At 42.3% G+C, this 25,729-nt stretch overlaps 1 protein-coding gene across 5 annotated transcripts in view; it reads right to left on the minus strand.

Annotated features, from left to right (window-relative positions):
- Window positions 1–1,165: 1,165 nt before the first annotated feature.
- The window catches only part of NAAA (N-acylethanolamine acid amidase), a 29,651-nt gene continuing 5,087 nt past the window's right edge, over window positions 1,166–25,729 (minus strand). The window contains exons 4-11 of one of the 5 annotated variants that reach the window (XM_082838252.1): window positions 23,433–23,523; window positions 19,331–19,407; window positions 16,659–16,831; window positions 16,439–16,501; window positions 15,621–15,687; window positions 14,273–14,301; window positions 10,464–10,572; window positions 1,166–1,423 (exon numbers count right to left, since the gene is read on the minus strand). In XM_082838252.1, the coding sequence (XP_082694378.1) occupies window positions 10,497–10,572; window positions 14,273–14,301; window positions 15,621–15,687; window positions 16,439–16,501; window positions 16,659–16,831; window positions 19,331–19,407; window positions 23,433–23,523 (576 nt within the window). In that variant the 3' untranslated portion in view covers window positions 1,166–1,423; window positions 10,464–10,496. Of the gene's footprint in view, window positions 1,480–9,134; window positions 9,837–10,463; window positions 10,573–10,610; window positions 12,098–14,272; window positions 14,302–15,620; window positions 15,688–16,438; window positions 16,502–16,658; window positions 16,832–19,330; window positions 19,408–23,432; window positions 23,524–25,729 lie in introns of those variants that run through there. The other 4 variants (XM_082838251.1, XM_082838253.1, XM_082838250.1 and 1 more) reach the window with 4 other exon arrangements.

Here is a 25,729-nt window from a genome sequence, read left to right on the forward strand (position 1 = left end):
CCAACTGTTGTTAACCAGTCCGCGTACTGCCAAGATCCAGGAAACAGACTCTCCGATCATGTATCACATCTAAAGAAAGCACCAAACCCTGACTGGACCTGTGTACCAACTGATGACCTAAAAGTAAAGGTTTCCAGGAATTGAAACAGATGACAGATAAAGGAGACAGCTTTCCCAAGATGACCAGACCAGGCCTGTATACCTTTTCCCCATTGTTTCTTACCTTATTTCCCCCCTTTCTTTCTTGGAAAGACAATGATCGTCCCTGCACTTCTGAATCTGTTTGCAACAGAGGGAAACATCTGATGGTTGGGTTTGCCACCAGAAACTCAAATCTGTACACAACAGCAGTAACTCTCTAGTCCATCCTGTGACCAATTTTTCATTTGTCCCTAATGCCACTGCTAATTTCACTCCATTTCCCCTCAATGTTAACTCCAGAGTGAAACTTCTGTCAGCATCCCTCCCGACGCCGTTTCATCCTGAACACCCCCACTGACTGTAGCAATGATGGTACCACTCCCAATAAACTTAAAATTACGCTACTACAATCACCCCACTCACGCCCTTACTTTCATAGTCTTTGTCCCCAAAACACCTTAAACCCAATTACCCTGTGCCATCACGTTAGAGAATGGACTTCTCGGCTTGGAGGAATCCTCTCCGAATGCTCTCAAAACATCACTGACCCCTGGTTGACGAATGCCAATAGCTCCATTCCCACAAATTCACCACTGAACAATGCCACTTCAGCTGGAGTCCTCTGTGCTCATCCGGTTTCATCTTCGTTTGTGAACGAGGGCATCATCCCTGGGCTTATAAATGTCTGGATAGTTGGCGAATGGGAGGACAATTCTCGTTAGGATATCCAGTTGTTCCACTATCCATTCATAACCGATCTGAAACCAATCTCTGGGCCAACCCCTTAAACCCACTTCAAAGAACCTACTGTTAACTGCCCAACAGGGTCCATGACTCTGGGTCTGTCTCCTTGGCAGATCTTTCCTCCTTTCCTGGTTTGGAGTACACATCAATGAGCACATGATTAGAAATCTATCCATTACCCTAGGTTACACAGCTGATTCCACCCCTAAAGCAATAGCTACCCAACAACAGGCTTAGATTCCGTCAACTTTAGTAATAGAAGAGCCAGTTGTTTCGCCAGCAAAAGCAAGTTTATTTGGGAATAGCCACAGGAATTACAATTCAGGATATGCAAACTATGGCAGACCATAGGCGAATCCAGAAAACAGGAAAGAGGAGTTCCCTTTCATAGGGAAAAGAGGGAGTTGGGATGGACTGTAATAATGAAAAAGTTCACTGGAGGAGGCTAGGGGTCCAAAGTATGGAGGCTTCTCATTGGTTGGGCAGCTACAGTCTGATTGGCTGGGCTGTCATCAGACGGCGAGTTTTCTTCTTCCTGCTGGATAGTAGAGTAGGCAACACCTTCCTGTCTGAGATATAGGCGCATATCTCTTCCTGTTTGGAGTAACTGATGATGCACTGGTCGGGGGACTCCCCCTACAGGTCTTCCCCCGCTCCAATTTTAGCTGAGGTTTCTTTAATTAATTCCACAATTCCTTAGCTAAGGTGGTATTAGACAAATTGCCCTTAGCTAACTCCTAGCAGAACAAGGTAGTATATGCTCGCAGCAAGAACAACTTGTTGCACATGGATAATTTCCTTTGGGGAAGGAGAAACTCAATTACATAAAATCAGGGAACAAGTACACTGATTACAAGTTTCAACTGATTCCCCATGGTCCTTCAATCTTTAGGACAATTATACAAACTGGATTTGTCATATTACTTTTAATTTTGACTTGTGTAATCATTTTAAAACTTTGTACCGGAGGAGAGGGGATTAAGAGTGCTGCTTAAAGGAGCTCCAGAGACGGGCACGAGCCGCGGCTATCAGCACGGACCCCAGAGACAGGCATGAGACGCCAGGGCTGCTGCTGCCGCCACCAAGAAGCCTGTGTGCGAGCACAGGTCACTATCCACACCTCCCCTCCCGGGAGCCTGTGCAGCCCGCCACTGCCAGGGTCCCGGGAACCAGGGACAACTTCCCCGAGAGAACGCACGGTGCGCCTCAGGCTGGTGCAACGTCACGCTGGCCTCTGCCGCCGCAGGCCCGCCCCGCACTCCGTACCCCTCCCTCCCCCCCGGCCTGAGTGAGCCAGAGCCCCCGAAGCAGCGGCTCCTTTAACCCAGTCCTATCTGAGCTAAGAAGAGACGCCCTCCGGCGACCTACACGCAGAGGCGGGGCCAAATCCAAAGCTGAGCCCCGGGAGATATGCGAACAAAGAAGAGAAAGGGAAATCTCTCCCAGCCTCAGAAGCAGCGAATTAAAGCTCCACAATCAACTTGATGCACCCTGCATCTGTGGAATACATGAATAGACAACGAATCATCCCAAATTGAGGAGGTGGGCTTTGAGAGCAAGATTTATTATTTTTTCCCCTTTTTCTCTTTTTGTGAGGGTGTATGTGTATGCTTCTGTGTCAGATTTTGTCTGTATAGCTTTGCTTTCACCATTTGTCCTAGGGTTCTGTCCGTCCATTTTTTTTTTTTTTTACTTTTTAAAAACAATTTTTTTCCTAATAATTATTTTTTATTCTTTATTTTAATAACTTTATTTTATTTTACCTTACTTTTTTTTTATCCTTTCTTTCTTTCCCTCTCTTTCTTTTTCTTTCTTTCCCTCCCTTCCTTCCTTCCTTCCTCCCTCCCTCCCTTCCCTCCTTTCGTTCTTTCTACTTTTTCTCCCTTTTATTCTGAGCCATGTGGATGAAAGGCTCTTGGTGCTGCAGCCAGGAGTCAGGGCTCTGCCTCTGAGGTGGGAGAGCCAACTTCAGGATGCTGGTCCACAAGAGACCTCCCAGCTCCATGTAATATCAAATGGCGAAAATTTCCCAGAGATCTCCATCTCAACACCAACACCCAGCTTCACTCAATGACCAGCAAGCTACAGTGCTGGACACCCTATGCCAAACAACTAGCAAGACAGAAACACAACCCCACCCATTAGCAGAGAGGCTGCCTATAATCATAAGACCACAGACACCCCAAAACACACCACCAGACATGGACCTGCCCACCAGAAAGACAAGATCCAGCCTCATCCACCAGAACACAGGCACTACTCCCCTCCACCACAAAGCCTACACAACCCACTGAACCAACTTTAGCCACTAGGGACAGACACCAAAAACAACGGGAACTACAAACCTGCAGCCTGCAAAAAGGAGATCCCAAACACAGTAAGATAAGCAAAATGAGAAGACAGAAAAACACACAGCAGATGAAGGAACAAGATAAAAGCCCACCAGACCTAACAAATGAAGAGGAAATAGGCAGTCTACCTGAAAAAGAATTCAGAATAACGATAGTAAAGATAATCCAAAATCTTGGAAATAGAATAGAGAAAATGCAAGAAACATTTAATAAGGACCTAGAAGAACTAAAGATGAAACAAATAATGATGAACAACACAATAAATGAAATTAAAAATACTCTAGAAGGGAGCAATAGCAGAATAACTGAGGCAGAAGAATGGATAAGTGACCTGGAAGATAAAATAGTGGAAATAACTACTGCAGAGCAGAATAAAGAAAAAAGAATGAAAAGAACTGAGGACAGTCTCAGAGACCTCTGGGACAACATTAAACGCACCAACATTCGAATTATAGGGGTCCCAGAAGAAGAAGAGAAAAAGAAAGTGACTGAGAAAATATCTGAAGAGATTATAGAGGAAAACTTCTCTAATATGGGAAAGGAAATAGCTAATCAAGTCCAGGAAGCACAGAGAGTCCCATACAGGATAAATCCAAGGAGAAACATGCTAAGACAAATATTAAACTGTCAAAAATTAAATACAAAGAAAACATATTAAAAGCAGCAAGGGAAAAATGACAAATAACACACAAGGGAATCCCCATAAGGTTAACAGCTGATCTTTGAGCAGAAACTCTGCAAGCCAGAAGGGAGTGGCAGGACATATATAAAGTAATGAAGGAGAAAAACCTACAACCAAGATTACTCTACCCAGCAAGGATCTCATTCAGATTTGATGGAGAAATTAAAACCTTTACAGACAAGCAGAAGCTGAGAGAGTTCAGCACCACCAAACCAGCTTTACAACAAATGCTAAAGGAACGTCTCTAGGCAAGAAACACAAGAGAAGGAAAAGACCTACAATAACAAACCCAGAACAATGAAGAAAATGGGAATAGGAACATACATATCAATAATTACCTTAAATGTAAATGGATTAAATGCTCCCACCAAAAGACACAGACTGGCTGAATGGATACAAAAACAAGACCCATATATATGCTGTCTACAAGAAACCCACTTCAGACCTAGGGACGTATACAGACTGAAAGTGAGGGGATGGAAAAAGATATCCCATGCAAATGGAAATCAAAAGAAAGCTGGAGTAGCAATTCTCATATCAGACAAAATAGACTTTAAAATAAAGACTATTACAAGAGACAAAGAAGGACACTACATACTGATCAAGGGATCGATCCAAGAAGAAGATATAACAATTGTAAACATTTATGCACCCAACATAGGAGCACCTCAATACATAAGGCAAATACTAACAGCCATAGAAGGGGAAATTGACAGTAACACATTCATGGTAGGGGACTTTAACACCCTACTTTCACCAATGGAAAGATCATCCAAAATGAATATAAATAAGGAAACACAAGCTTTAAATGATACATTAAACAAGATGGACTTAATTGATATTTATAGGACATTCCATCCAAAAACAACAGAATACACATTTTTCTCAAGTGCTCATGGAACATTCTCCAGGATAGATCATATCTTGGGTCACAAATCAAGCCTTGGTAAATTTAAGAAAACTGCAATTGTATCAAGTATCTTTTCTGACCACAACGCTATGAGACTAGATATCAATTACAGGAAAAGATCTGTAAAAAATACAAACACATGGGGACTAAACAATATACTACTTAATAACGAAGTGATCACTGAAGAAATCAGAGAGGAAATCAAAAAATACCTAGAAACAAATGACAATGGAGACACGATGACCCAAAACCTATGGGATGCAGAAAAAGCAGTTCTAAGAGGGAAATTTATAGCAATACAATCCTACCTTAAGAAACAGGAAACATCTCAAATAAACAACCTAACCATGCACCTAAATCAATTAGAGAAAGAAGAACAAAAAAACCCCCAAAGTTAGCAGAAGGTAAGAAATCATAAAGATCAGATCAGAAATAAATGAAAAAGAAATGAAGGAAATAATAGCAAAAATCAATAAAACTAAAAGCTGGTTCTTTGAGAAGATAAACAAAATTGATAAACCATTAGCCAGACTCATCAAGAAAAAAAGGGAGAAGACTCAAATCAATAGAATTAGAAATGAAAAAGGAGAAGTAACAACTGACACTGCAGAAATACAAAAGATCAAGAGAGATTACTACAAGCAACTCTATGCCAATAAAATGGACAATCTGGAAGAAATGGACAAATTCTTAGAAATGCACAACCTGCCAAGACTGAATCAGGAAGAAACAGAAAATATGAACAGACCAATCACAAGCACTGAAATTGAAACTGTGATTAAAAATCTTCCAACAAACAAAAGCCCAGGACCAGATGTCTTCACAGGTGAATTCTATCAAACATTTAGAGAAGAGCTAACACCTAACCTTCTCAAACTCTTCCAAAATATAGCAGAGGGAGGAACACTCCCAAACTCATTCTACGAGGCCACCATCACCCTGATACCAAAACCAGACAAAGATGTCACAAAGAAAGAAAACTACAGGCCAATAACACTGATGCAGATAGATGCAAAAATCCTCAACAAAATACTAGCAAACAGAATCCAACAGCACATTAAAAGGATCATACACCGTGATCGAGTGGGATTTATCCCAGGGATGCAAGGATTCTTCAATATACGCAAATCAATCAACGTGATACACCATATTAACAAAATGAAGGAGAAAAACCATATGATCATCTCAATAGATGCAGAGATAGCTTTCGACAAAATTCAACACCCATTTATGATAAAAACCCTGCAGAAAGTAGGCAGAGGGAACTTTCCTCAACATAATAAAGGCCATATGTGACAAACCCACAGCCAACATCGTCCTCAATGGTGAAAAACTGAAACCACTTCCACTAAGATCAGGAACAAGACAAGGTTGCCCACTCTGACCACACTTATTCAACATAGTTTTGGAAGTTTTAGCCACAGCAATCAGAGAACAAACGGAAATAAAAGGAATCCAAATCGGAAAAGAAGAAGTAAAGCTGTCATTGTTTGCAGATGACATGACACTGTACATAGAGAATCCTAAAGATGCTACCAAAAAACTACTAGAGCTAATTAATGAATTTGGTAAAGTAGCAGGATACAAAATTAATGCACAGAAATCTCTGGCATTCATATACACTAATGATGAAAAATCTGAAAGTGAAATTAAGAAAACACTCCCATTTACCATTGCAACAAAAAGAATAAAATATCTAGGAATAAACCTACTTAAGGAGACAAAAGACCTGTATGCAGAAAATTATAAGACACTGATGAAAGAAATTAAAGATGATACAAATAGATGGAGATATATACCATGTTCTTGGATTGGAAGAATCAACATTGTGAAAATGACTCTACTACCCAAAGCAATCTACAGATTCAATGCAATCCCTATCAAACCACCACTGGCATTTTTCACAGAACTAGAACAAATAATTTCGCAATTTGTATGGAAACACAAAAGACCCCGAATAGCCAAAGCAATCTTGAGAACGAAAAATGGAGCTGGAGGAATCAGGCTCCCTGACTTCAGACTATACTACAAAGCTACAGTTATCAAGACGGTATGGTACTGGCACAAAAACAGAAAGACAGATCAATGGAACAGGATAGAAAGCCCAGAGATAAACCCACACACATATGGTCACCTTATCTTTGATAAAGGAGGCAGGAATGTACACTGGAGAAAGGACAGCCTCTTCAATAAGTGGTGCTGGGAAAACTGGACAGGTACATCTAAAAGTATGAGATTAGAACACTCCCTAACACCATACACAAAAATAAGCTCAAAATGGATTAAAGACCTAAATGTAAGGCCAGAAATTATCAAACTCTTAGAGGAAAACATAGGCAGAACACTCTATGACATAAATCACAGCAAGATCCTTTTTGACCCACCTCCTAGAGAAATGGAAATAAAAACAAAAATAAACAAATGGGACCTAATGAAACTTCAAAGCTTTTGCACAGCAAAGGAAACCATAAAGAAGACCAAAAGACAACCCTCAGAATGGGAGAAAATATTTGCAAATGAAGCAACTGACAAAGGATTAATCTCCAAAATTTACAAGCAGCTCATGCAGCTCAATTAAAAAAAAAACAACAAAAAACCCAATCCAAAAATGGGCAGAAGACCTAAATAGACACTTCTCCAACGAAGATATACAGACTGCCAACAAACACGTGAAAGAATGCTCAACATCATTAATCATTAGAGAAATGCAAATCAAAACTACAATGAGATATCATCTCACACTGGTCAGCATGGCCATCATCAAAAAATCTAGAAACAATAAATGCTGGAGAGGGTGTGGAGAAAAGGGAACACTCTTGCACTGCTGGTGGGAATGTGAATTGGTACAGCCACTATGGAGAACAGTATGGAGGTTCCTTAAGAAACTACAAATAGAACTACCATATGACCCAGCAATCCCACTACTAGGCATATACCCTGAGAAGACTGTAATTCAAAAAGAGTCATGTACCAAAATGTTCTTTGCAGCTCTATTTACAATAGCCAGGACATGGAAGCAACCTAAGTGTCCATCATCGGATGAATGGATAAAGAAGATGTGGCACATATATACAATGGAATATTACTCAACCATAAAAAGAAACGAAATTGAGTTATTTGTAATGAGTTGGATGGACCTAGAGTCTGTCATACCGAGTGAAGTAAGTCAGAAAGAGAAAGCCAAATATCGTATGCTAACACATATATACGGAATCTAAGAAAAAAAAAATGTCATGAAGAACCTAGGGGTAAGAGGGGAATAAAGATACAGACCTACTAGAGAATGGACTTGAGGATATGGGGAGGGGGAAGGGTGAGCTGTGACAAAGCGAGAGAGAGGCATGGACATATATACACTACCAAACATAAGGTAGATAGCTAGTGGGAAGCAGCCGCATAGCACAGGGAGTTCAGCTTGGTGCTTTGTGACCACCTAGAGGGGTGGGATAGGGAGGGTGGGAGGGAGGGAGATTCAAGAGGGAAGTGATATGGGAAAATACATATAACTGATTCACTTTGTTGTAAAGCGGAAACACACCTTTGTAAAGCAATTATACTCCAATAAAGATGTAAAAAGAAAAAAAGAAAAGAAAAAAAAATCCTTTGTACCTGTTGCCTGTCAAACATCTGCAGAAATGATGCACCGAACAGTATTATGTCAGCTCAGTGCTTTGAGATGATCTCCAAGGCTTAGAACCTCGATAAGACATAATTTAAGAATGGGAGATGCCTGAGAGCTCCTCCTTGTACCTTCCGTGTTGCTCAGATGTGGCCCTGCGGTTTCCAAATGCTACTTGCTCTTTCTTCCCAACAAAACTCCCAGGAAAGGTCCTTTCCAGCAATGAGGGACACAGACAAAGATATTTCAACCAAAAGAAAACAAATCAACCTGATGCTGCATCAGTTATGCTTTCAGAGAAAGATCTTGATCAAAGAGGAGAAATGTGAAAATGGATAAAGCATACTTGATTTTAAATGGAGTGGGAAAGCCACAAAAGGAGAGTTCTTACCCTTGGTTTCAACTTACACAGCCAGCAGGAAGAAAGATTTTTGTTTGTTTGTTTGTTACTAGAGCAATGCTGTTTATTTATTTATTTTCTTTAATTTTTTAAAAAAATTTATTTTGTATTTTTTACATCTTTATTGGAGTATAATTGCTTTACAATGGTGTGTTAGTTTCTGCTTTATAACAAAGTGAATCAGTTATACACATACATATGTTCCCATATCTCTTCCCTCTTGCGTCTCCTTCCCTCCCACCCCTCTAGGTGGTCACAAAGCACCGAGTTGATCTCCCTGTGCTATGCGGCTTCTTCCCACTAGCTATCTATTTTACGTTTGCATTTCTCAGTAACAGCAAACGGACCATCACTTGCAACCAATGTGAAACTGCAACAACCCTGAACTCTTGTTCTCCTCTAATCAACTTTTGTTCAAAACAACACTCGCAGGTTTCCTCCCAGATTCCAATAAAAGCTAACCTTCCCTTTGTTCCTCAGATTTGCCTATGGTTCGCCATGGTTTGCTTGTCCCGAATTGTAATTCGTCTGCTATTCCCTCTGCTAAACTCATCTTTGCTTAATAATAACTGTTGTTAATTTTATTTAAGTTTGGCAGACTCTTCCAGAAGCACTTCATAATGAACAAAGAGGTCTTGCCCGCTCATTTCTTTATAAACTCAGGTATGACAAAATAGCTGTTAAGTAATGGTGAGAAGCTGGGAATAAAGCCCAAGGATATGGCTCGCCCTCTGAGACCGATTATCTTTGAGTTGTTAAAGCCAGAACAGAAGAAGCTAAGAGACGGCCAAGGCAAGCCCTGAAGGAAGGTGAATGAGGACAGCTATCACCCCACTTTACCACAACACGCTCCAAACTCATCCTCCTGCCCCCACTTCACAATGTTGAAAAGTTTAATGAGGAAAGAGGCTGTATCGGTCATAAAATATAATCTTTTCACTTTATTTTTTAAAGTGCAGCTCTTCAAAAATTTCATTTAAAAAGATCATCTGTAAGGGAAAAAAAAGCGCTTAATTTAAACACTGATTTTAAACACCCCCGTAAGTGAATGAACAAAACATCAGGCTAGGTTTATAAACTCCAGGAGATCCCTGCAATAGGAAAAGGTGGCCTGTCAATAGGTGGCTGCCAAGATGATTTAATTTCAGGGACAGCAGAAGGGACTCCTGCTTTTTTCCTCATGTCTTTCCTCTCACCTATGGCCTCACTGATGCCTGAAATAAATTTTGAGTGTCCTGGGTCCTTCAGTGTCTGTCTGATCGTGCAAAGGAGCTGGGCCTGCCTCACTGTGACTTTGGAGACACGTAAGTCTCACCAGATATTTGCCCCTCTGCGTAAGTGAAGAGGTAACGCTTTGCCCTGAAAGCAGGTTTTAATCAGGGGCAAAGCGCACTGAGCACCAGAAGACTAGCTTTCATACGAACAATTCAAAATAAATACTTAAGAGTGACATTAACATGACACAAATAACAACCATACACTCAATGCCTGTCAGAAAATATTATGTATGTATAAATGTTAAGGATGCTACTACCTTCTAGGAGAAATACCAGCCTATGTCCTCCTTCCCCCATCCCTAACCGCTGCCCTCCCCTGCAAAAAAAACTTTAGCAAACCTTCATAGCATAGGTGAATTCGCTCTTCTGCTTTTAACTCGGGTTTCTGATCCTAGTCATGTACTTGTCTGGGCTGGCAGCACTCATTACCGTAGTATAAATTGTGTAGCTGAAAATGAGAGGAATTTTAACATATACATCATTTTCTCTAATATTCCAAAGAGGGGAAGAAAAATCCCAAGCTCTTTTCCTAATACTTGGGACCCAGGACAAGAATACAGACAGAGACCCACCTATGTCAGGCTATTTAAAAGTTATAATTCAAGCAACCACACTAAGTGTTCTTTCCTATTTTGACAACACTGTGGAAGGCCAAGTCCAAAATTCTCAGACTCCCCAGAGTTCCACACTGTGGCAATGAGGGAGAGCTGGCCTTGGCCTGCAGCCCTGCTCTGCCTACCCCACAAATGGCACATATGTGGACGCTCATCTAGGCTTCATGCACCACCCCCAGCAAACAGCCATCTCTTGGCCACCACCAGGCACAGGACGTCCATGAAGGCTGCACACCGCCACCAGGAGAACACCACCCAGGGAAGTGGACCACGCAGGCCCTGGAAATGGCTTGGGCGCTGTTCAGGACGAGAATTCCAGGGTTCTGGGTACTTGGGCCAGACTCTGAGTGGATTCCTTATATCATGGGAGAGTCAGAGGAAGGCCAGAGTGGGGACCCGAAAGCTCAGGGATCAAGACAGGGGGTCCACTGGCCCAGATCTAAGGATGAAAAGTACAATGTCACTTACTCAACATTCTGCAGAGCAAGAGACCCAAATAACTTGTGCACATGCGCATACGCAGGCACATACACACTGAGGCTCCTACCCTTCACTCCCTTCGACTTCCTTTTGCCCCAGACACCAGCTGGGATGCCTGCTCAAAGCACTGGGAGTGGGGAGTTTAGGAATAGGCACTGGCACTCCACAGCTGAATCAAACACTGGGCTGAAGACAGCACTATGAGAACATGCAAAGCTTGTCAAGGGGAACGAAGGTTCCCTGAACAGGACCTCAGCTGCTTATTTACTTTAGTCATAATTCTTTTTAAAAATTTTTTAAAAATGTATTATTTTTGGCTGCGTTGGGTCTTCATTGCTGCGGGCGGGCTTTCTGTATTTGCGGCGAGGGTGGGCTGCTCTTCGTTGCCAGCTTCTCATTGCGGTGGCTTCTCTTGTTGTGAAGCATGGGCTCTAGGTGTGCGGGCTTCAGTAGTTGTGGCTCGCAGGCTCTAGAGTGCAGGCTCAGTATTTGTGGTGCAGGGGTTTAGTTGCTCCGTGGCATGTGGGATCTTCCTGGACCAGGGCTGAAACCCGTGTCCCTTGCATTGGCAGGCGGATTCTTAACCACTGCACCACCAGGGAAGCCCTTTAGTCATAATTCTGTTCTCCATCACTGTTTTAATACTGTCTCTGCTTATAGCCACAGCAGAGGATGGAGCTCCACTGCAGGGGGCTGTAATTTTGTAGCACAGCACAAGGGGGCAGCATAGAGATCCTTGCTTCTGTTCAGACATTTCTAAATATTAGCCTCACACACTGAACAGACGTAGCTGATGGTAATCATTACATGTAAAAGGGCTGAGAGTCAGGGATCTGTGTTATTTCTGGTTCACTGGTGATAATCATTTAAATGTAGATCCTGTTGGGTTTTCAATTATACAATAAAGAAAAATGCTTCTTGGTAAACTGTTTATAACTTCTGACAATTCTATTTCGACAAAACATTTGCCATTTAAACATTCATAGCCTTTAACTCAGTAATCCTACTTCTGTGAATTCAGCCAAGGAAAATAATACAAAAACAGGGGGAAATGTACAAATATATTTATTTCAGAGTTTTAATAGAGGAAAAACTAACAACTGGAGAATGTTTAATCCAATTATACTACATTCAATTGGTTATGATGCAGTTATTTAAAATTATAAGGGCTGTTCACAGCATGGAAAATGCTTTATTAAAATAAATATTAAAAAAACTATTTGATTATAATATTAATCTTTAAATGAAATATTTATCATTTATATAACTATTTTAAAAACTATAAGAACACAAAAATAGGTTAACTATTTTTTCTTTTTTTTTTTTGCAGTACATGGGCCTCTCACTGTTGTGGCCTCTCCCGTTGCGGAGCACAGGCTCTGGACGCGTAGGCTCAGCGGCCATGGCTCATGGGCCCAGCCGCTCCGCGGCATGCGGGATCTTCCCGGACCAGGGCACGGACCCGTGTCCCCTGCATCGGCAGGCGGACTCTCAACCACTGCGCCACCAGGGAAGCCCTAACTATTTTTTAAATGATTATTAAAAAGGCAAAATTGTGCCCATCTGGCAAGGGTAATGGTGAGTTGGAGCTAACTCCTACAGGCTGGTGAGAGTCAATGGTTAAATATGCAGGAAGTTTATGAGCCAACTGTAAGCATGAAATAGGCCAGGGTGAGTATTTACACGAAGGAAATCAATAAATGCTACAAATCAGGAGTCTTTTGTTTTTGCTCTCTCTGCCCTCAAAGAACTAGTTCACTGGCATAGTGCTAGGTATCATTTGTGACCCAACTAGCTCATTTGTTAGAGTGGGAAAATACTGATTTGCTTTTCTCTAGAAGATTGTTTTAGCTGTTAGAATATCGTTTATGGAATTAATTTTTTAGCAATAATCTTTTTATCTGGACATACTTAAAAAAAATTCAAAGAGATATATTCCTATCACAGTGCAAAGTGAACAGAGTAACACCAGTTTTGAAAATGTCACTGTACCTAAGGAATCTTAGAGCACCCAAATATACAAAAGGTAATCTAGAGGCCGTCAGGAAAACTACTGTTTTATATTTGTGTGAAAGAGGATCATTTCAAAGAAAAAAATCAATTGGGTATTTGAAACTAAAAATCCCTTTACAAGTTTTATCCATATTAGGCTATTTCTTGAAGAATACCATTTTTGATATTCTTGGCTTGAAGAAAGAAGGAAGGATGATGAGAAAGTAGGAAATGCTGGGTTTTGGAATTTATGGAGGTAAGAGAAGGAGATAAGACTCTGTGATGACTTGCTACCTCTTCTGTTTTAGGCCCTACCTCACTGAGCTGGTCGTGGGCACAGAGAAGGCAATCAGGCAACACCTTGAGGGGTATGAGGCCACGAAGTGCGGGCTCTTGGCCTATTCAGCCGTGCTGTGATGGTGACGGCGGACCTTCAGAGCTTCCTGTACAAGTTTGGTGGGGTCTGCGTCTCAAGTTTAACTAACCGCAGTGGCAGCCCGGCCCAGCGGTTCACCTCAAAAAGAAGGGGGTGGATAAAATCCCAGGCTGTGGACCCGAGAAGCCATTGCTCACAGAATGCTGCTATCAAGGACACAGGCTAAAAGAGAAACATTAACTTAGGGACTGAATCAGCTGTGAAATGAGCACGGGGGTAGCAGAAACTCCCCGGGGAAGATAAAGGAAAGCCAAAGGTATCTAAAGCTTAGTACTAACAGTGACATTAGGGAGCTCCCAAGCGGCGAAGGTGGTCCCCAGCTAGCAGACGGATTTAGGATGAGCATGTCATGCCCTCCTCCTTCCAGATCACTCTATCCTCCTCACCTTTGTTTTTCTCCATGGACTCCTCACCTGACTTTTGCTACATTTGTTTATCTGTCCCTCCCTGCCAGTAGAATGCTGGTCCCAGGAGAGCAAAGAGTCTGTTTTGTCAGAGCCGGCGCCACAGCACCTAGAAAACCTGCTCTGTGGGAGCCCTCAGATCCCTGCTGAGCCAAAGAGTGCAGGGGAGAGTCTACTGTGCCAGGGTGATGTACGAACAGACGTGCTTAACATGTCACTTACTTGTTATAAACCGGAAACACTGACAAAACCTGCACAGGAGAAATCATATTAAAAATGATTAGAAATTTGAAAGGTTCATGCACCCCAATGTTCATAGCAACACTATTCACAATAGCCAAGATACGGAAGCAACCTAAGTGTCCATCAACAGATGAATGGCTAAAGAAGATGTGGTGTACATATACAATGGAATATTACTCAGCCACAAAAAAGAATGAAATTTTGCCATTTACACAACATGGATGGACTTGGAGGGCAATATGCTTAGTGAAGTAAGTCAGACAGAAAGACAAATGCTGTATGCTCTCACTTATATGTGGAATCTAAAAAACAATACAAATGAATATATACAGCAAACAGAAACAGACTCACAGATATAGAGAACAAACTAGTGGGAGAGAAAGAGGAGGGGAGGGGCAAATTAGGGGTATGGGATTAAGAGATACAAACTACTATGTATAGGGACTTCCCTGGTGGTGCAGTGGTTAAGAATCTGCCTGCCACTGCAGGGGACACGGGTTCAAGCCCCAGTCCGGGAAGATCCCACATGCCACGGAGCAACTAAGCCCATGCACCACAACTACTAAGCCTGCGCTCTAGAGCCTGTGAGCCACAACTACTGAGCCTGCGTGCCACAACTACTGAAGCCCATGTGCCCTAGAGCCTGTGCTCCGCAACAAGAGAAGCCACTGCAATGAGAGGCCCGCGCACCACAACGAAGAGTAGCCCCCACTCGCCGCAACTAGAGAAAGCCCGTGCGCAGCAACAAAGACCCAACGCAGCGGAAAAAAAACCAAAACCAAAACTACTATGTATAAAATTAGCTACAAATATATTATATGGTACAACACAGGAAATACAGCCGATATCTTATAATAATTATAAATGGAATATAACCTTTAAAAATTGTAGATCACTATGTTGTACATCTGAAATTTATGTAACGTTGTACGCCAACTATACCTCAGTAAAATAATAATAATAAATAAAAGACTATTAAAAGGTAGGAGAAATACATGCAGAATATCAATAGGAATAAAATAACCACTGAACACTTTGGTGTATCTTGGGGTGACAGAGTTAGACTTTTGAAACCTTTTTTTTCTTTTAAACAAATGAACACGTTACAACTATGCTTTTTTTAACATGCAGAAAAACTCAGGTGAAGATGATACTATAATCTAAATGGTTACAAGTTCAGAAAATGCTTTCCTTTTAAATGTTTTCAACCAGGTAAAACCTACTTTAATATTGCTTGATTTCGGAAGAATTTTTTTTTTTTTTAAATCACTATTGAGAAAGACACCAAACATCCTGGGTAAAAGCTGGACATCGTGACACAAGTTACCTGAAAGAGCGTCTCCAGGCTGAGGTTTGCCTGGCCCGTGGCATTAAGAGCTTTGATGGCAGGTGTTCTGTAAGGACAAAGGTCAAAGGTCACTTGGTACTTCAGGAAACTCCGAATCCCACAAGCTCTCATTTTGGCAGGCTCAATGCAAGGCCTAGCCTCATTATCTCCCTTTCCCCCAAACAGATTCTGGCCCCCATGCATGTTTGCTACCTTGTCTCAAACCACCGTGGTGGAATTAATTCAACCCCGTCTGCTCAAGGAAGCCAGGATGATGAAAATGTTTTCTGTGAATTGAACAGTTGCCACCAAACACACGGGTCAGTAAAGCCAAGGAAAAATATATAACTACTTGCCTTTTGGGGACGCACTGACTTATAATTATAGAATTTTCAAAATTAGAAGGGAAATTAAAGCCCCCCCAAAGTTTATTTATTTAAGTGCAGGGAAATGTTTTCCTTCCCAAAAAGTCTTACATAGAAAACCATGAACCTTGTTCCATCTTTTCCTTTTACAGATGGGTGAACAGAGGCCCAAGAGGCCACCCAGTGAGTCATCAGCAGAGCTAGTGCTGGAATCTAGAACTCCTGACCCTGAAGGCCAGAACCAACCTTGTCTTCCCAACACCCAGCCATCTGCCAAGAAGCTCCTTGCCATGCTCTCCACCACATACCACACTCTCCCATCCTGGCCAAGGGCTAAGGTACATTTTCTGGGAGGGGACAGCACCTATAGTCCTCTCCAGTTCCCGTAGCAAGAGGGGCACATTCTCTTGACAGCAAGAAAACACTGCAAACCAGAAAGTGTTTAGAGACTACCTTCGGTCATCTCTCTTAGGCACTGGCTTCCAATGGTCATAATTTGTCTCAACTCGGAACCACCTGCAACACAGCACATCATCTTGTCTTAGCCAAGGTCATTTGGGACATAGCTAAAGAAAAAGTATAGAAAAATAAAAAAATACCTCTAGTTTCACCAATTAAAGAAAAAAAAAAAGATTACTGATACAAAATGACCAGAGCCTTTAATTCTACTCACGCTCCATTTAAAGGATCTAGAGGCCATATGTCTGCTGGGCCATCTCTGTTCCTTGTGATGACCACTCCCTCCTGGGGGAATGTACCACCAACAATGTAATAAACATCAGCCATAAGGGGAGTCTTGGCCAATTCGTAAACAGCTGCTTCAAAGTTCTCTGATTCACTCAGGGTCTGAACAAAAAAACCAAACAAACCTGCATTAGCATCATCATACGCGGCAGTGATCCACACCAACTGACGGACAGCTGGTCCAAAGCACATTCTCCTGCTCTATTAAGCCATGGCTATAATCTTGAACTGCTCTGACCGCATTCTCTTGTCATCAGGGCTCCTGAGATGGAAGAAGCCTCGATGGAAAGCCAACAGCAGCAGCGTTTTTCTCACAAAAGAAGAGAACTTTGACAAGTTCTCTTTGGTGAGAGACCCGGCTCACCAAACACAGCCTGCATGATTTCGAGGCAGATCACCCTCGCAAAGATCTCCCCATGTTTCTTCATTCATTTGTTCTTTTAGCAGATATTTCCTGAATGCCTGTTATGTGCCAGGCACTGTGCTGCTGTGGGAACAGAGCCGTGAATATGATGGACCCAGTCCTTGCTCTCCCCAGGCTTCCAAAGATGAAAGTCAAGCCAACAGGCAATAGTGACACAATGTGATAAGTGTCAACACAGGAGAAGGAGATGCTGTGGAAGTCACAGCAGGGGACTCATCCTTACCCAGACCATTGAGAAGGTCCCTCAGGGAGGTATCGCATGAGCTGAGGTCAGAGAGACAAACAGAAGTCAGACCAGAGAAAACGGCGGTTGTGGGGTTGGGAGTGGGCGTGGGGAAGAGAGTTGTAGCTCAATGGGATAGACTGGCAAAGGGCTGGAGATGAAAGACGGCGTGCTGCATTAGAACATCGAGCTGAACTGGGCTTCATCAACACTTCCATAGGTCTGCAGCGTGGATGGTTAAGGGGATCACTTTCCAAATATTCAGCTTCAAAAAAAAACACTGAGGGCTTTCCTGGTGGCACAGTGGTTGAGAGTCCGCCTGCCGATGCAGGGGACACGGGTTCGTGCCCCGGTCCGGGAAGATCCCACATGCCGCAGAGCGGCTGGGCCCGTGAGCCATGGCCGCTGAGCCTGTGCGTCTGGAGCCTGTGCGCCGCAACGGGAGAGGCCACAACAGTGAGAAGCCCGCGTACCGCAAAAAAAAAAAAAAAGAAAGAAAAATATGTGAAAGATGCATAGTTTGTCAACATCTTTAGGGAATATTTAAGTAAAATGTTTAGGAGAGGGCTTCCCTGGTGGCACAGTGGTTGAGAATCTGCCTGCCAATGCAGGGGACAAGGGTTCGAGCCCTGGTCCGGGAAGATCCCACATGCCGCGGAGCAACTAAGCCTGTGCGCCACAACTACTGAGCCTGCACTCTAGAGCCCACGAGCCACAACTACTGAGCCCGTGTGCTGCAACTACTGAAGCCCATGCACTGCAACTACTGAAGCCCATGCGCCTAGAGCCCGTGCTCTGCAACAAGAAAAGCCACCATGATGAGAAGTCCGTGCACCGCAACGAAGAGTAGCCCCCCGCTCGTCGCAACTAGAGAAAGCCCGTACGCAGCAACGAAGACCCAACACAGCCAAAAGTAAATAAATAAAAAAATTTATATAAGAAAAAAAGTTTAGGAGAATTTCAAGTTCACAGGGTCTTGATCATTTAGAGCAGGACAAGGAAGGGCCAAAAAGGCTAAACCCAGGCAGGGCCAGATCCTTTCACCAGAGATGTGCTCCTGAAAATGTGCTTTCTGTGGTCAGATTACAAGTTATATGTGGACTAATAGCAAACCTAAAGCTGATGTTCCTTTTGTTGTGTGTAGAGCTACCTTCTAACGCATTTGTTTTGCTAATTCAGATACTTGCAAATGGAGATTAAGATATCTGCAATTGGAGATTCTAAAAGGAGGGCACATCTATATCTGTAGAAAAACATATCCTCTTTTATCTCAATTAGCTATTGTGGAAACTCTAGCTTATGACAAAGATTCTCTTCTTGACCGAACTCTATCCAGGCTCCTGGAGCCCTCTTCTCAACTATGCCTTAACCTCAACCTATAGACTTGGACAAACACTATCACAGCTTCTGACAGCTCAAGGCCACGTTCTTATGATGACTGTAGCCCCCTTATAGTGTCTGCCTGAAAAAACTCAAGGCTTCCCAAAGACTTTACAGCTAATACCTGAAGATAGGGCCCCTATGTCGCAGTCTCTGCGGGAGGGTAGGAGGCTGACTTACTTCACATGGACAACTCCCTCCTTTCTACTTTTGCTAATTTTTCACTTCTGTGACTCTACTGTGCTCCCCTCACCCCCTCCCCATTCCCTCATTCTCCCTTTAAAATACTCAGTCAAGTAGAAGTTAAGTTCCATTCACGCTGGACACTTTTCCCTATTGCAATACTATACTACTGATAAAAATCTGTCCTTAACACTTTAACTAGTGTCCCACTTTATCTTTGGTACTTATTATCAAAAAAGGTGACAGGCATTTTGTAAACCTTTAAATGCTTATTCTTGTCAGGAGCTTCTTACATTAGAAACAACATTGTTAAATGACACAGCATCACAACATGAACACAGTTTAGAACATGACATTAGGGTGAGGTGGGCTCGACAGGAAAAATACTCACAGTGCGGATAAGCCAGCTGACCGGTGAGTGTCTCTGAAAAAGGGCGGCAATCATATTCTCCCACCACGAGCCTTTATCTGCCAAGGATGGAACAATAAGTATATGCTCGAGTTGCTGCCCCACAGCCACGTTTTAAAATTCCTAAATCTTGTTTCTTTCCCATAGTACAAGTTGATGTGGGAGAAATGGTGGTGGATGAAGAGTGATTTTATTAGCAACCAATTTTCAAAGATGAAGCCCAAATTGTATGGCAACATATAAACATGTATATGTATATGTGTGAGTGTATATGTGTGTATATATGTATTTCATATGTGTGTATGTGTGGGTGTGTATGTATAGTCTTTTACCTGGAAACAATGATAATTATGTTAAAGGAAATCATTCTATTATATTACTTCATGCAAAATGAAATTATGTAGCTAATAAGAAAAGTGACCCAACAGTATTTGGAAGGGCTTCCCTGGTGGCGCAGTGGTTAAGAATCCGCCTGCCAATGCAGGGGACACAGGTTTGAGTCCTGGTCCGGGAAGATCCCACCTGCAGTGGAGCAACTAAGCCTGTGCGCCACAACTACTGAGCCTGCGCTAGAGCCCGTGAGCCACAACTGCTGAAGCCTGTACGCCTAGAGCCTGTGGACTGCAACGAAGAGTAGCCCCCGCTCGCCACAACTAGAGAAAGCCCAGGTGCAGCAACAAAGACCCAAATCAGCCCAAAATAAATAAAAATAAAAAAATAAATTTATAAAAAAACACAGTATTTGGAAGACTGTAGAGCACATATATATTTCAGAACTTTACGTAAGATTTGGGCTCATTTTTTTATTTATTTTTTGCGGTACACGGGCCTCTCACTGTTGTGGCCTCTTCCGTTGAGGAGCACAGGCTCCGGACGCGCAGGCTCAGTGGCCATGGCTCACGGGCCCAGCCGCTCTGCGGCATGTGGGATCCTCCTGGACCGGGGCACAAACCCGTGTCCCCTGCATCGGCAGGCGGACTCTCAACCACTGCGCCACCAGGGAAGCCCCTATTTTTTTTTAATGCTTTTTAACATCTTTAAAATTATCTGTAGGGGATTTATTTCCAAAGAAAAATTTTCATTCAAGGAATAAGCATTTCATTCAAGAAATAAGCATCTACTAGCCACCATATCCAGACTTGGTCCAGACCCTTGGAATTTAACAGTAACCAGAAGAAACTAGTGTACCATTAAATAACAAGGTTTTGATAACCATAATAAAGTAAAACAAGAATGTAATCATGAGTGACAAGAGAGGACTCCTCTGAGAGGAGAGTAAGGATAGCCCCTCTGAGTTGTGGACATCTAGCTAAGGTGGGCAGAGCATTCCAGACAGAAGGCATAGGTGTCAAGCCTAAGGCAGGGACAAGCTTGGCAGCTGTCAAGAAAAGAAAGAACGCCAGTGAGGTCCAGGTGGAGTGCGGGAGAAGGAGAAGCATAAAATGAGGTGCTGGAGGTGATCACGTAGAGTTTTGAGGTCAGAGTCAGGGCTCTGGATTTGTCACGTGAAATAAAAAGTCAGGGACTTCCCTGGTGGTCTAGTGGTTGAGAATCCGCCTTGCAATGCGGGAGACACAAGTTTGATCCCTGGTCGGGGAACTAAGATCCCACACGCCGTGGGGGAACTAAGATCCCACATGCCGTGGGGGAACTAAGCCCGTGCGCTGCAACTACTGAGCCCTTGGGCTCTGGAGCCCGTGCATCACAACTAGAGAGGAGCCCACGTACCACAACCAAGAGCCCACGCACTGCAACAAAAGATCCCGTGTGCCTCAACTACGCAGCCAATAAATAAATAAATATTTTTTAAAAAAAGAAGAAGAAATGGCAAGTCATGGTAGGTTTTAAGCAAGGGAACAACCTGATCGTGCAGCTGCAGGGTGGAGAAAGTACAGGAGGGTGAGAACAGTAGTGGGGAGATCAGATGGACAGCGAGGCAGCAACACAGGTGTGAGAGCCTAGCAGGGAAGGTGGAGAGAACGGACACGGAGAGTCTCGTTTTGGTGGTAGAGCTGACAAAACTTAGGGAACGAGGGGTCAAAGAATTCTCCTGGTAGCAATTGGTTGAGAAGTGCAATTCCCTGAGACACGGAAAATTAGGAGAGGTGTAACTTTGGGTGGAGGAGGTTACTAAGGGCAGGAAAAGGGGAAAAGAAAAGAGCAAGAGATGTGCTTGAACATGTTAGGTTTGGGATGCCTAGGAGACATCAACGTGGAGATGCTGAGCAGGTAGTTGGACACTTCAATCTGGGGCTCAGAAGAGGACCAGCCCAGAGATGTGACAACAATGACAAATACGTCTATGGCCCTTGCTCTGTGCCAGGCATTGCTCTAGATACCTTACATACACGGACTCATTTCATCCTACAGTGGTTATTATCGTCTGTTTTTCAGATGAAGAAACTGAAGCACAGAAAGGTTAAGCACCCTGGTCGTGATCACCAGCTAGCAAGTGACAGCACCAAGGTATAAACCCAGGCAGCCTGGTTCTGGGGTCTGAGATCTTATCCGCAGGTGGTTAGGTCTCCCACACTCTATGCCATTTGTTAGTCCTCCTCCTTTTCTTATCCTTATTCATATACTAAAGGCACTGTTGGCCCTCTCTCCATAATATCCAGAAACTTAATTGAGGATCTTAATTATTGCTATTAAAGAAGAGATGTTATTTTATTGTTCAGGCATTTTAACTCAGTCTTCGCAGACTAAAGATATAACTAGCTTTCATTAGCTTAAGGTTAAAAAAAGTTTTTTTAAGAAATTTGACAGTATTTAATTAAATGTGTAGTAAAAGAATAACTCAGTAACTTTTAAACTGCTCATACCATAGCTATCAGTTAAATAATTTTGTTTACACATGTTTACAGTCATTCTCTGTAAAACTTCAGGAACTGTCACGCTGTGGTTTGGGTACCATGGTTGAGAATTAGTCTCACTCACAGCTGACATTTGAGAAAATGATGAAGAAATACATGAGGATAAAGAACTGAGTCCCTTGGACAATAATATATCCTTAACCAGCATCTTCCTGGTCCAGCCTATGTAAAAAGATAAGAATACATCAAAGGAAACAACAAGTTGATCAGGGGTTCATCAGATGACTGACACTACACTTTAAGAGACTCCATGTACCTGTCTTTCTCCTTTATTCAGTTGCAATTCCTGAAGACAGAGACCAGAGCTGGCTTATCTCAGGGTTTCCCACATATTGGGAAACTGAGTGGTGTCCCCTGAGATTTAGGGGATGGCAGTGGGGTTATTTAATAGAGCAACCAGGCAAGGACCCAGGAGATCAATTTGAGAACCATCTCTCCCATCAACCAGCTGTCCTTTTATCTTGCAGCCTTAGTTTCCTCCTTTGCATAATGATGCAGTTAATAATATCAACCCAGCCTATCTAATAGGACTGTTGTGAGGGTCTAATGAGAAAACTTAGGAGTAAGTGCACAGAAAACCTTAAAGTGTTTTACTTGTGTAATGCCACCATATATCCTCTGATTACTGCAATAGCTTCCAGTCTTCTGCTTCCATCTTAACCCAACATGATCTAGTCTCTACAAAGCAGCCAATGATAGTTAAGAATATAAAGGTAAAACAGATCTGTTCACTCCCTGGCCTAAACTCTTCCTAGGGCTTCCATTTGGCTTAAAACCCAAACTCCCCCTCATGACCCTGCACCACGGCCTCAGCCTTCCTCTCTGTCTCTACTGTCACTCCCCACTTACTCCATCCTGTAACCACGTTACACAGTCTTTTGCTTCTGGAATGCACCAGGGATGGTCCTCCCCTAACTTCTGCCCACCTGGATCATGTGGGTCAGGCCTTCCCTGACCTCATACCTGCAGTACCTGCTGCACGCCCTCCTTCATTCTCTATCACATCTTCCTGTTTTACTTTCTTGGTAGCATTTATCACTAGCTGAAATAATCTTCATTGCTTACTTGCACACTGCCCACCTTCCCCCACTAGAATGGAAGCATGTAGCATGGAAGGTGTTCCATACGTTCTGTTGGGTGAGTGAATGAAGTACTTGGATAAAACTGAACAGGGATAGGGCTGAAAGTGCTCGGGAGTTTGTTTTGATTACCTCGTTCGTCGCCAGAAACAGTAAACTTGTGTGGGCTCTGACCGGTCCATAATCCTACATAGCCAATAAAGGTGGTTCCCGTGAAAGCAATCTGGAATCAAGAGATAAGGCATCATCTCAACACGCCAACCCAATGTACATTGAAATCACCTGTTTTGTCCCACAATTTCATGGATTTTTTTCTCTTACAAGTTCCAACATAATAGAATAAAAACTCTGAAATAGCCTTCTAGAAGATTTAACTTTGGGGGTCCATGGATAGAAGTCAAGGGGATCTGTGACCTCAGATGGAAAAAAAAAAAAAAAGGTACATCTTTATTTTCACTAGCCTCTAACTGAAATTTTACTCCCTCTGTAAGTGCCTGTGACTCATGTATTTTCACATACATGATGGCATCATCCCTATGTTGATATGGTATACATACATATCTTGAAATATCATTCATACTTACCACTACTCTGAATTTATGGTAGTTTCTAGACCCACTGCTAAGTTTTACCAGTTAATGTGTTAAGAAAAAGTATAACATTGAAATGGCTGTATTTCAACGTAACTGGTTTCTTCGCAATCTCGTAACTTTATTTGATGTATTTACGAAACATTATTTTGAGAAGGGATCAATAAGCTCGCAGAAAAAAGAAGCTCTATCCTAGAAGTAGCAAATGGGCTTCCATTTAGAAACTCACGTTGACTCGATTATAAGAGATTAATATCATGCATCTCACAAGCTCTGTGAAGTAAGGGGAAACAAGTGAGACTGTTTGTTCGGTAATAATCAAATTTAAATTTTAAATATTAAAAAATTATTTTACATACATCTTTCATTTAATCCTCATGGTTATTCCATGAGTTGTAGGGCTCACACCCACTGTTTTTTTTCTTTCTTTCTTTTTTCTTTTTTTGGCTTTGCTCCCACTTTAAATGAAGGAAGTGAACTCTAATGATTACAAGACACCACTATATCCCTGAGGAGAAAAACAAACTCTATCAGTTATTTCAGATACCAGACACCCAGCTCACATGGCTCAGTAAAGATGAACTAATACTTTCGTATTTTGAGAAATGAACGGGCCTAGCTTACTTTTTCCCTAGAAAGCTGAATTTTAAGTCAGTAACTTTTCATTTAATTGTTTATTTCTACCTCGTCTGGTTGTAAAATAAAGTGGCTAAATTACAAGGGGAAAATGCAATGGTCTTAATTTCATAAATGACCTCTTCCCCGAGACTCAATGAGGGTCTTCCATGAATTCTCCCCATTTCCATTCATGGCAGTAAAACAGAAATAAGTCTACCTCACTACTAAAGCCCTTATAAAACATAACTATAGGGGAAAAAGTGATCACACAGTCACTTCAGTCACATGGCACACCAACCCTCACATCAGTGTTACTCTCAAAGAGTCAGTAAATTAAAGTTACAAAAATCAAAATCCCTGGTAGCTTCCAAGATATTTTATAACACGTAACTACAAATAATTATATTATTTGTAAGATATTGTATCTTGTAGCTCTGAAAAACTGTATTTCTAAATGTCTATCTTTCCAACCGTCTGTGCCAGGTCAGTTAACATAAACAAAGCCCTAGGTGGGGCGGGAGACTGTGATTTACAATCTGAGTTTTGGGGAGACAGCTACTTGAAGGCTGAAGGCCTGGGTTTTGTCCCACCTCTGCCTCATCTCCTCCTGTGACAGTGGAGCAAGTTAGTCTCTGTAAGTCTCAGCCCTTTCATCTGAAAAATGAGGATAGAAATGTTGACTTAAGCCTGCCTCGCAGGGCTATCGTGAAGATCAAAGGAGGTCCTGTATCTGAAAATACTTTTAAAAACGATGAACGCTAGATAAGAATAAGGGCTTCATTATTGGATGAATAACCTGTTCTTAATTTAGCAAAGCAATTTATTAGCCAGGAGCCCTCAGCAGAAAGACAATACCCAAGTGTAAACTGTTAAATTCGGTAATAATAGCCTAAGCACTGAGATAAGCCACACCAATAGACCATTTCCCATAAGAGCTCCAGGAGCAACAGAAACAAAGGAAGCAACACCTGTTAGTTAGGGCGAGTCTAGCGGGAACAGGTGAAATTACTCTTATTGCATTTAACCTTTTGCCGATTTTTAAGAATTTTTGCTCATTGTCGAATAATGGAGAAAAGCATAAAGTAGTAAAAATAATTGTTGTCCCCTATTATTATTCAGTAATAATTACGAACATTTTAGCAGATGTCCTTTCAGAACTTATTTTCACGGATATTCTGTCATTGCTACCACTTAAAACCATTTTTGAAGTAAATCTTCAAC

Source organism: Leucopleurus acutus (assembly GCF_964270905.1).
Source record: "Leucopleurus acutus genome assembly, chromosome: 4".
Taxonomy (NCBI): Eukaryota; Metazoa; Chordata; class Mammalia; order Artiodactyla; family Delphinidae; genus Leucopleurus; species Leucopleurus acutus.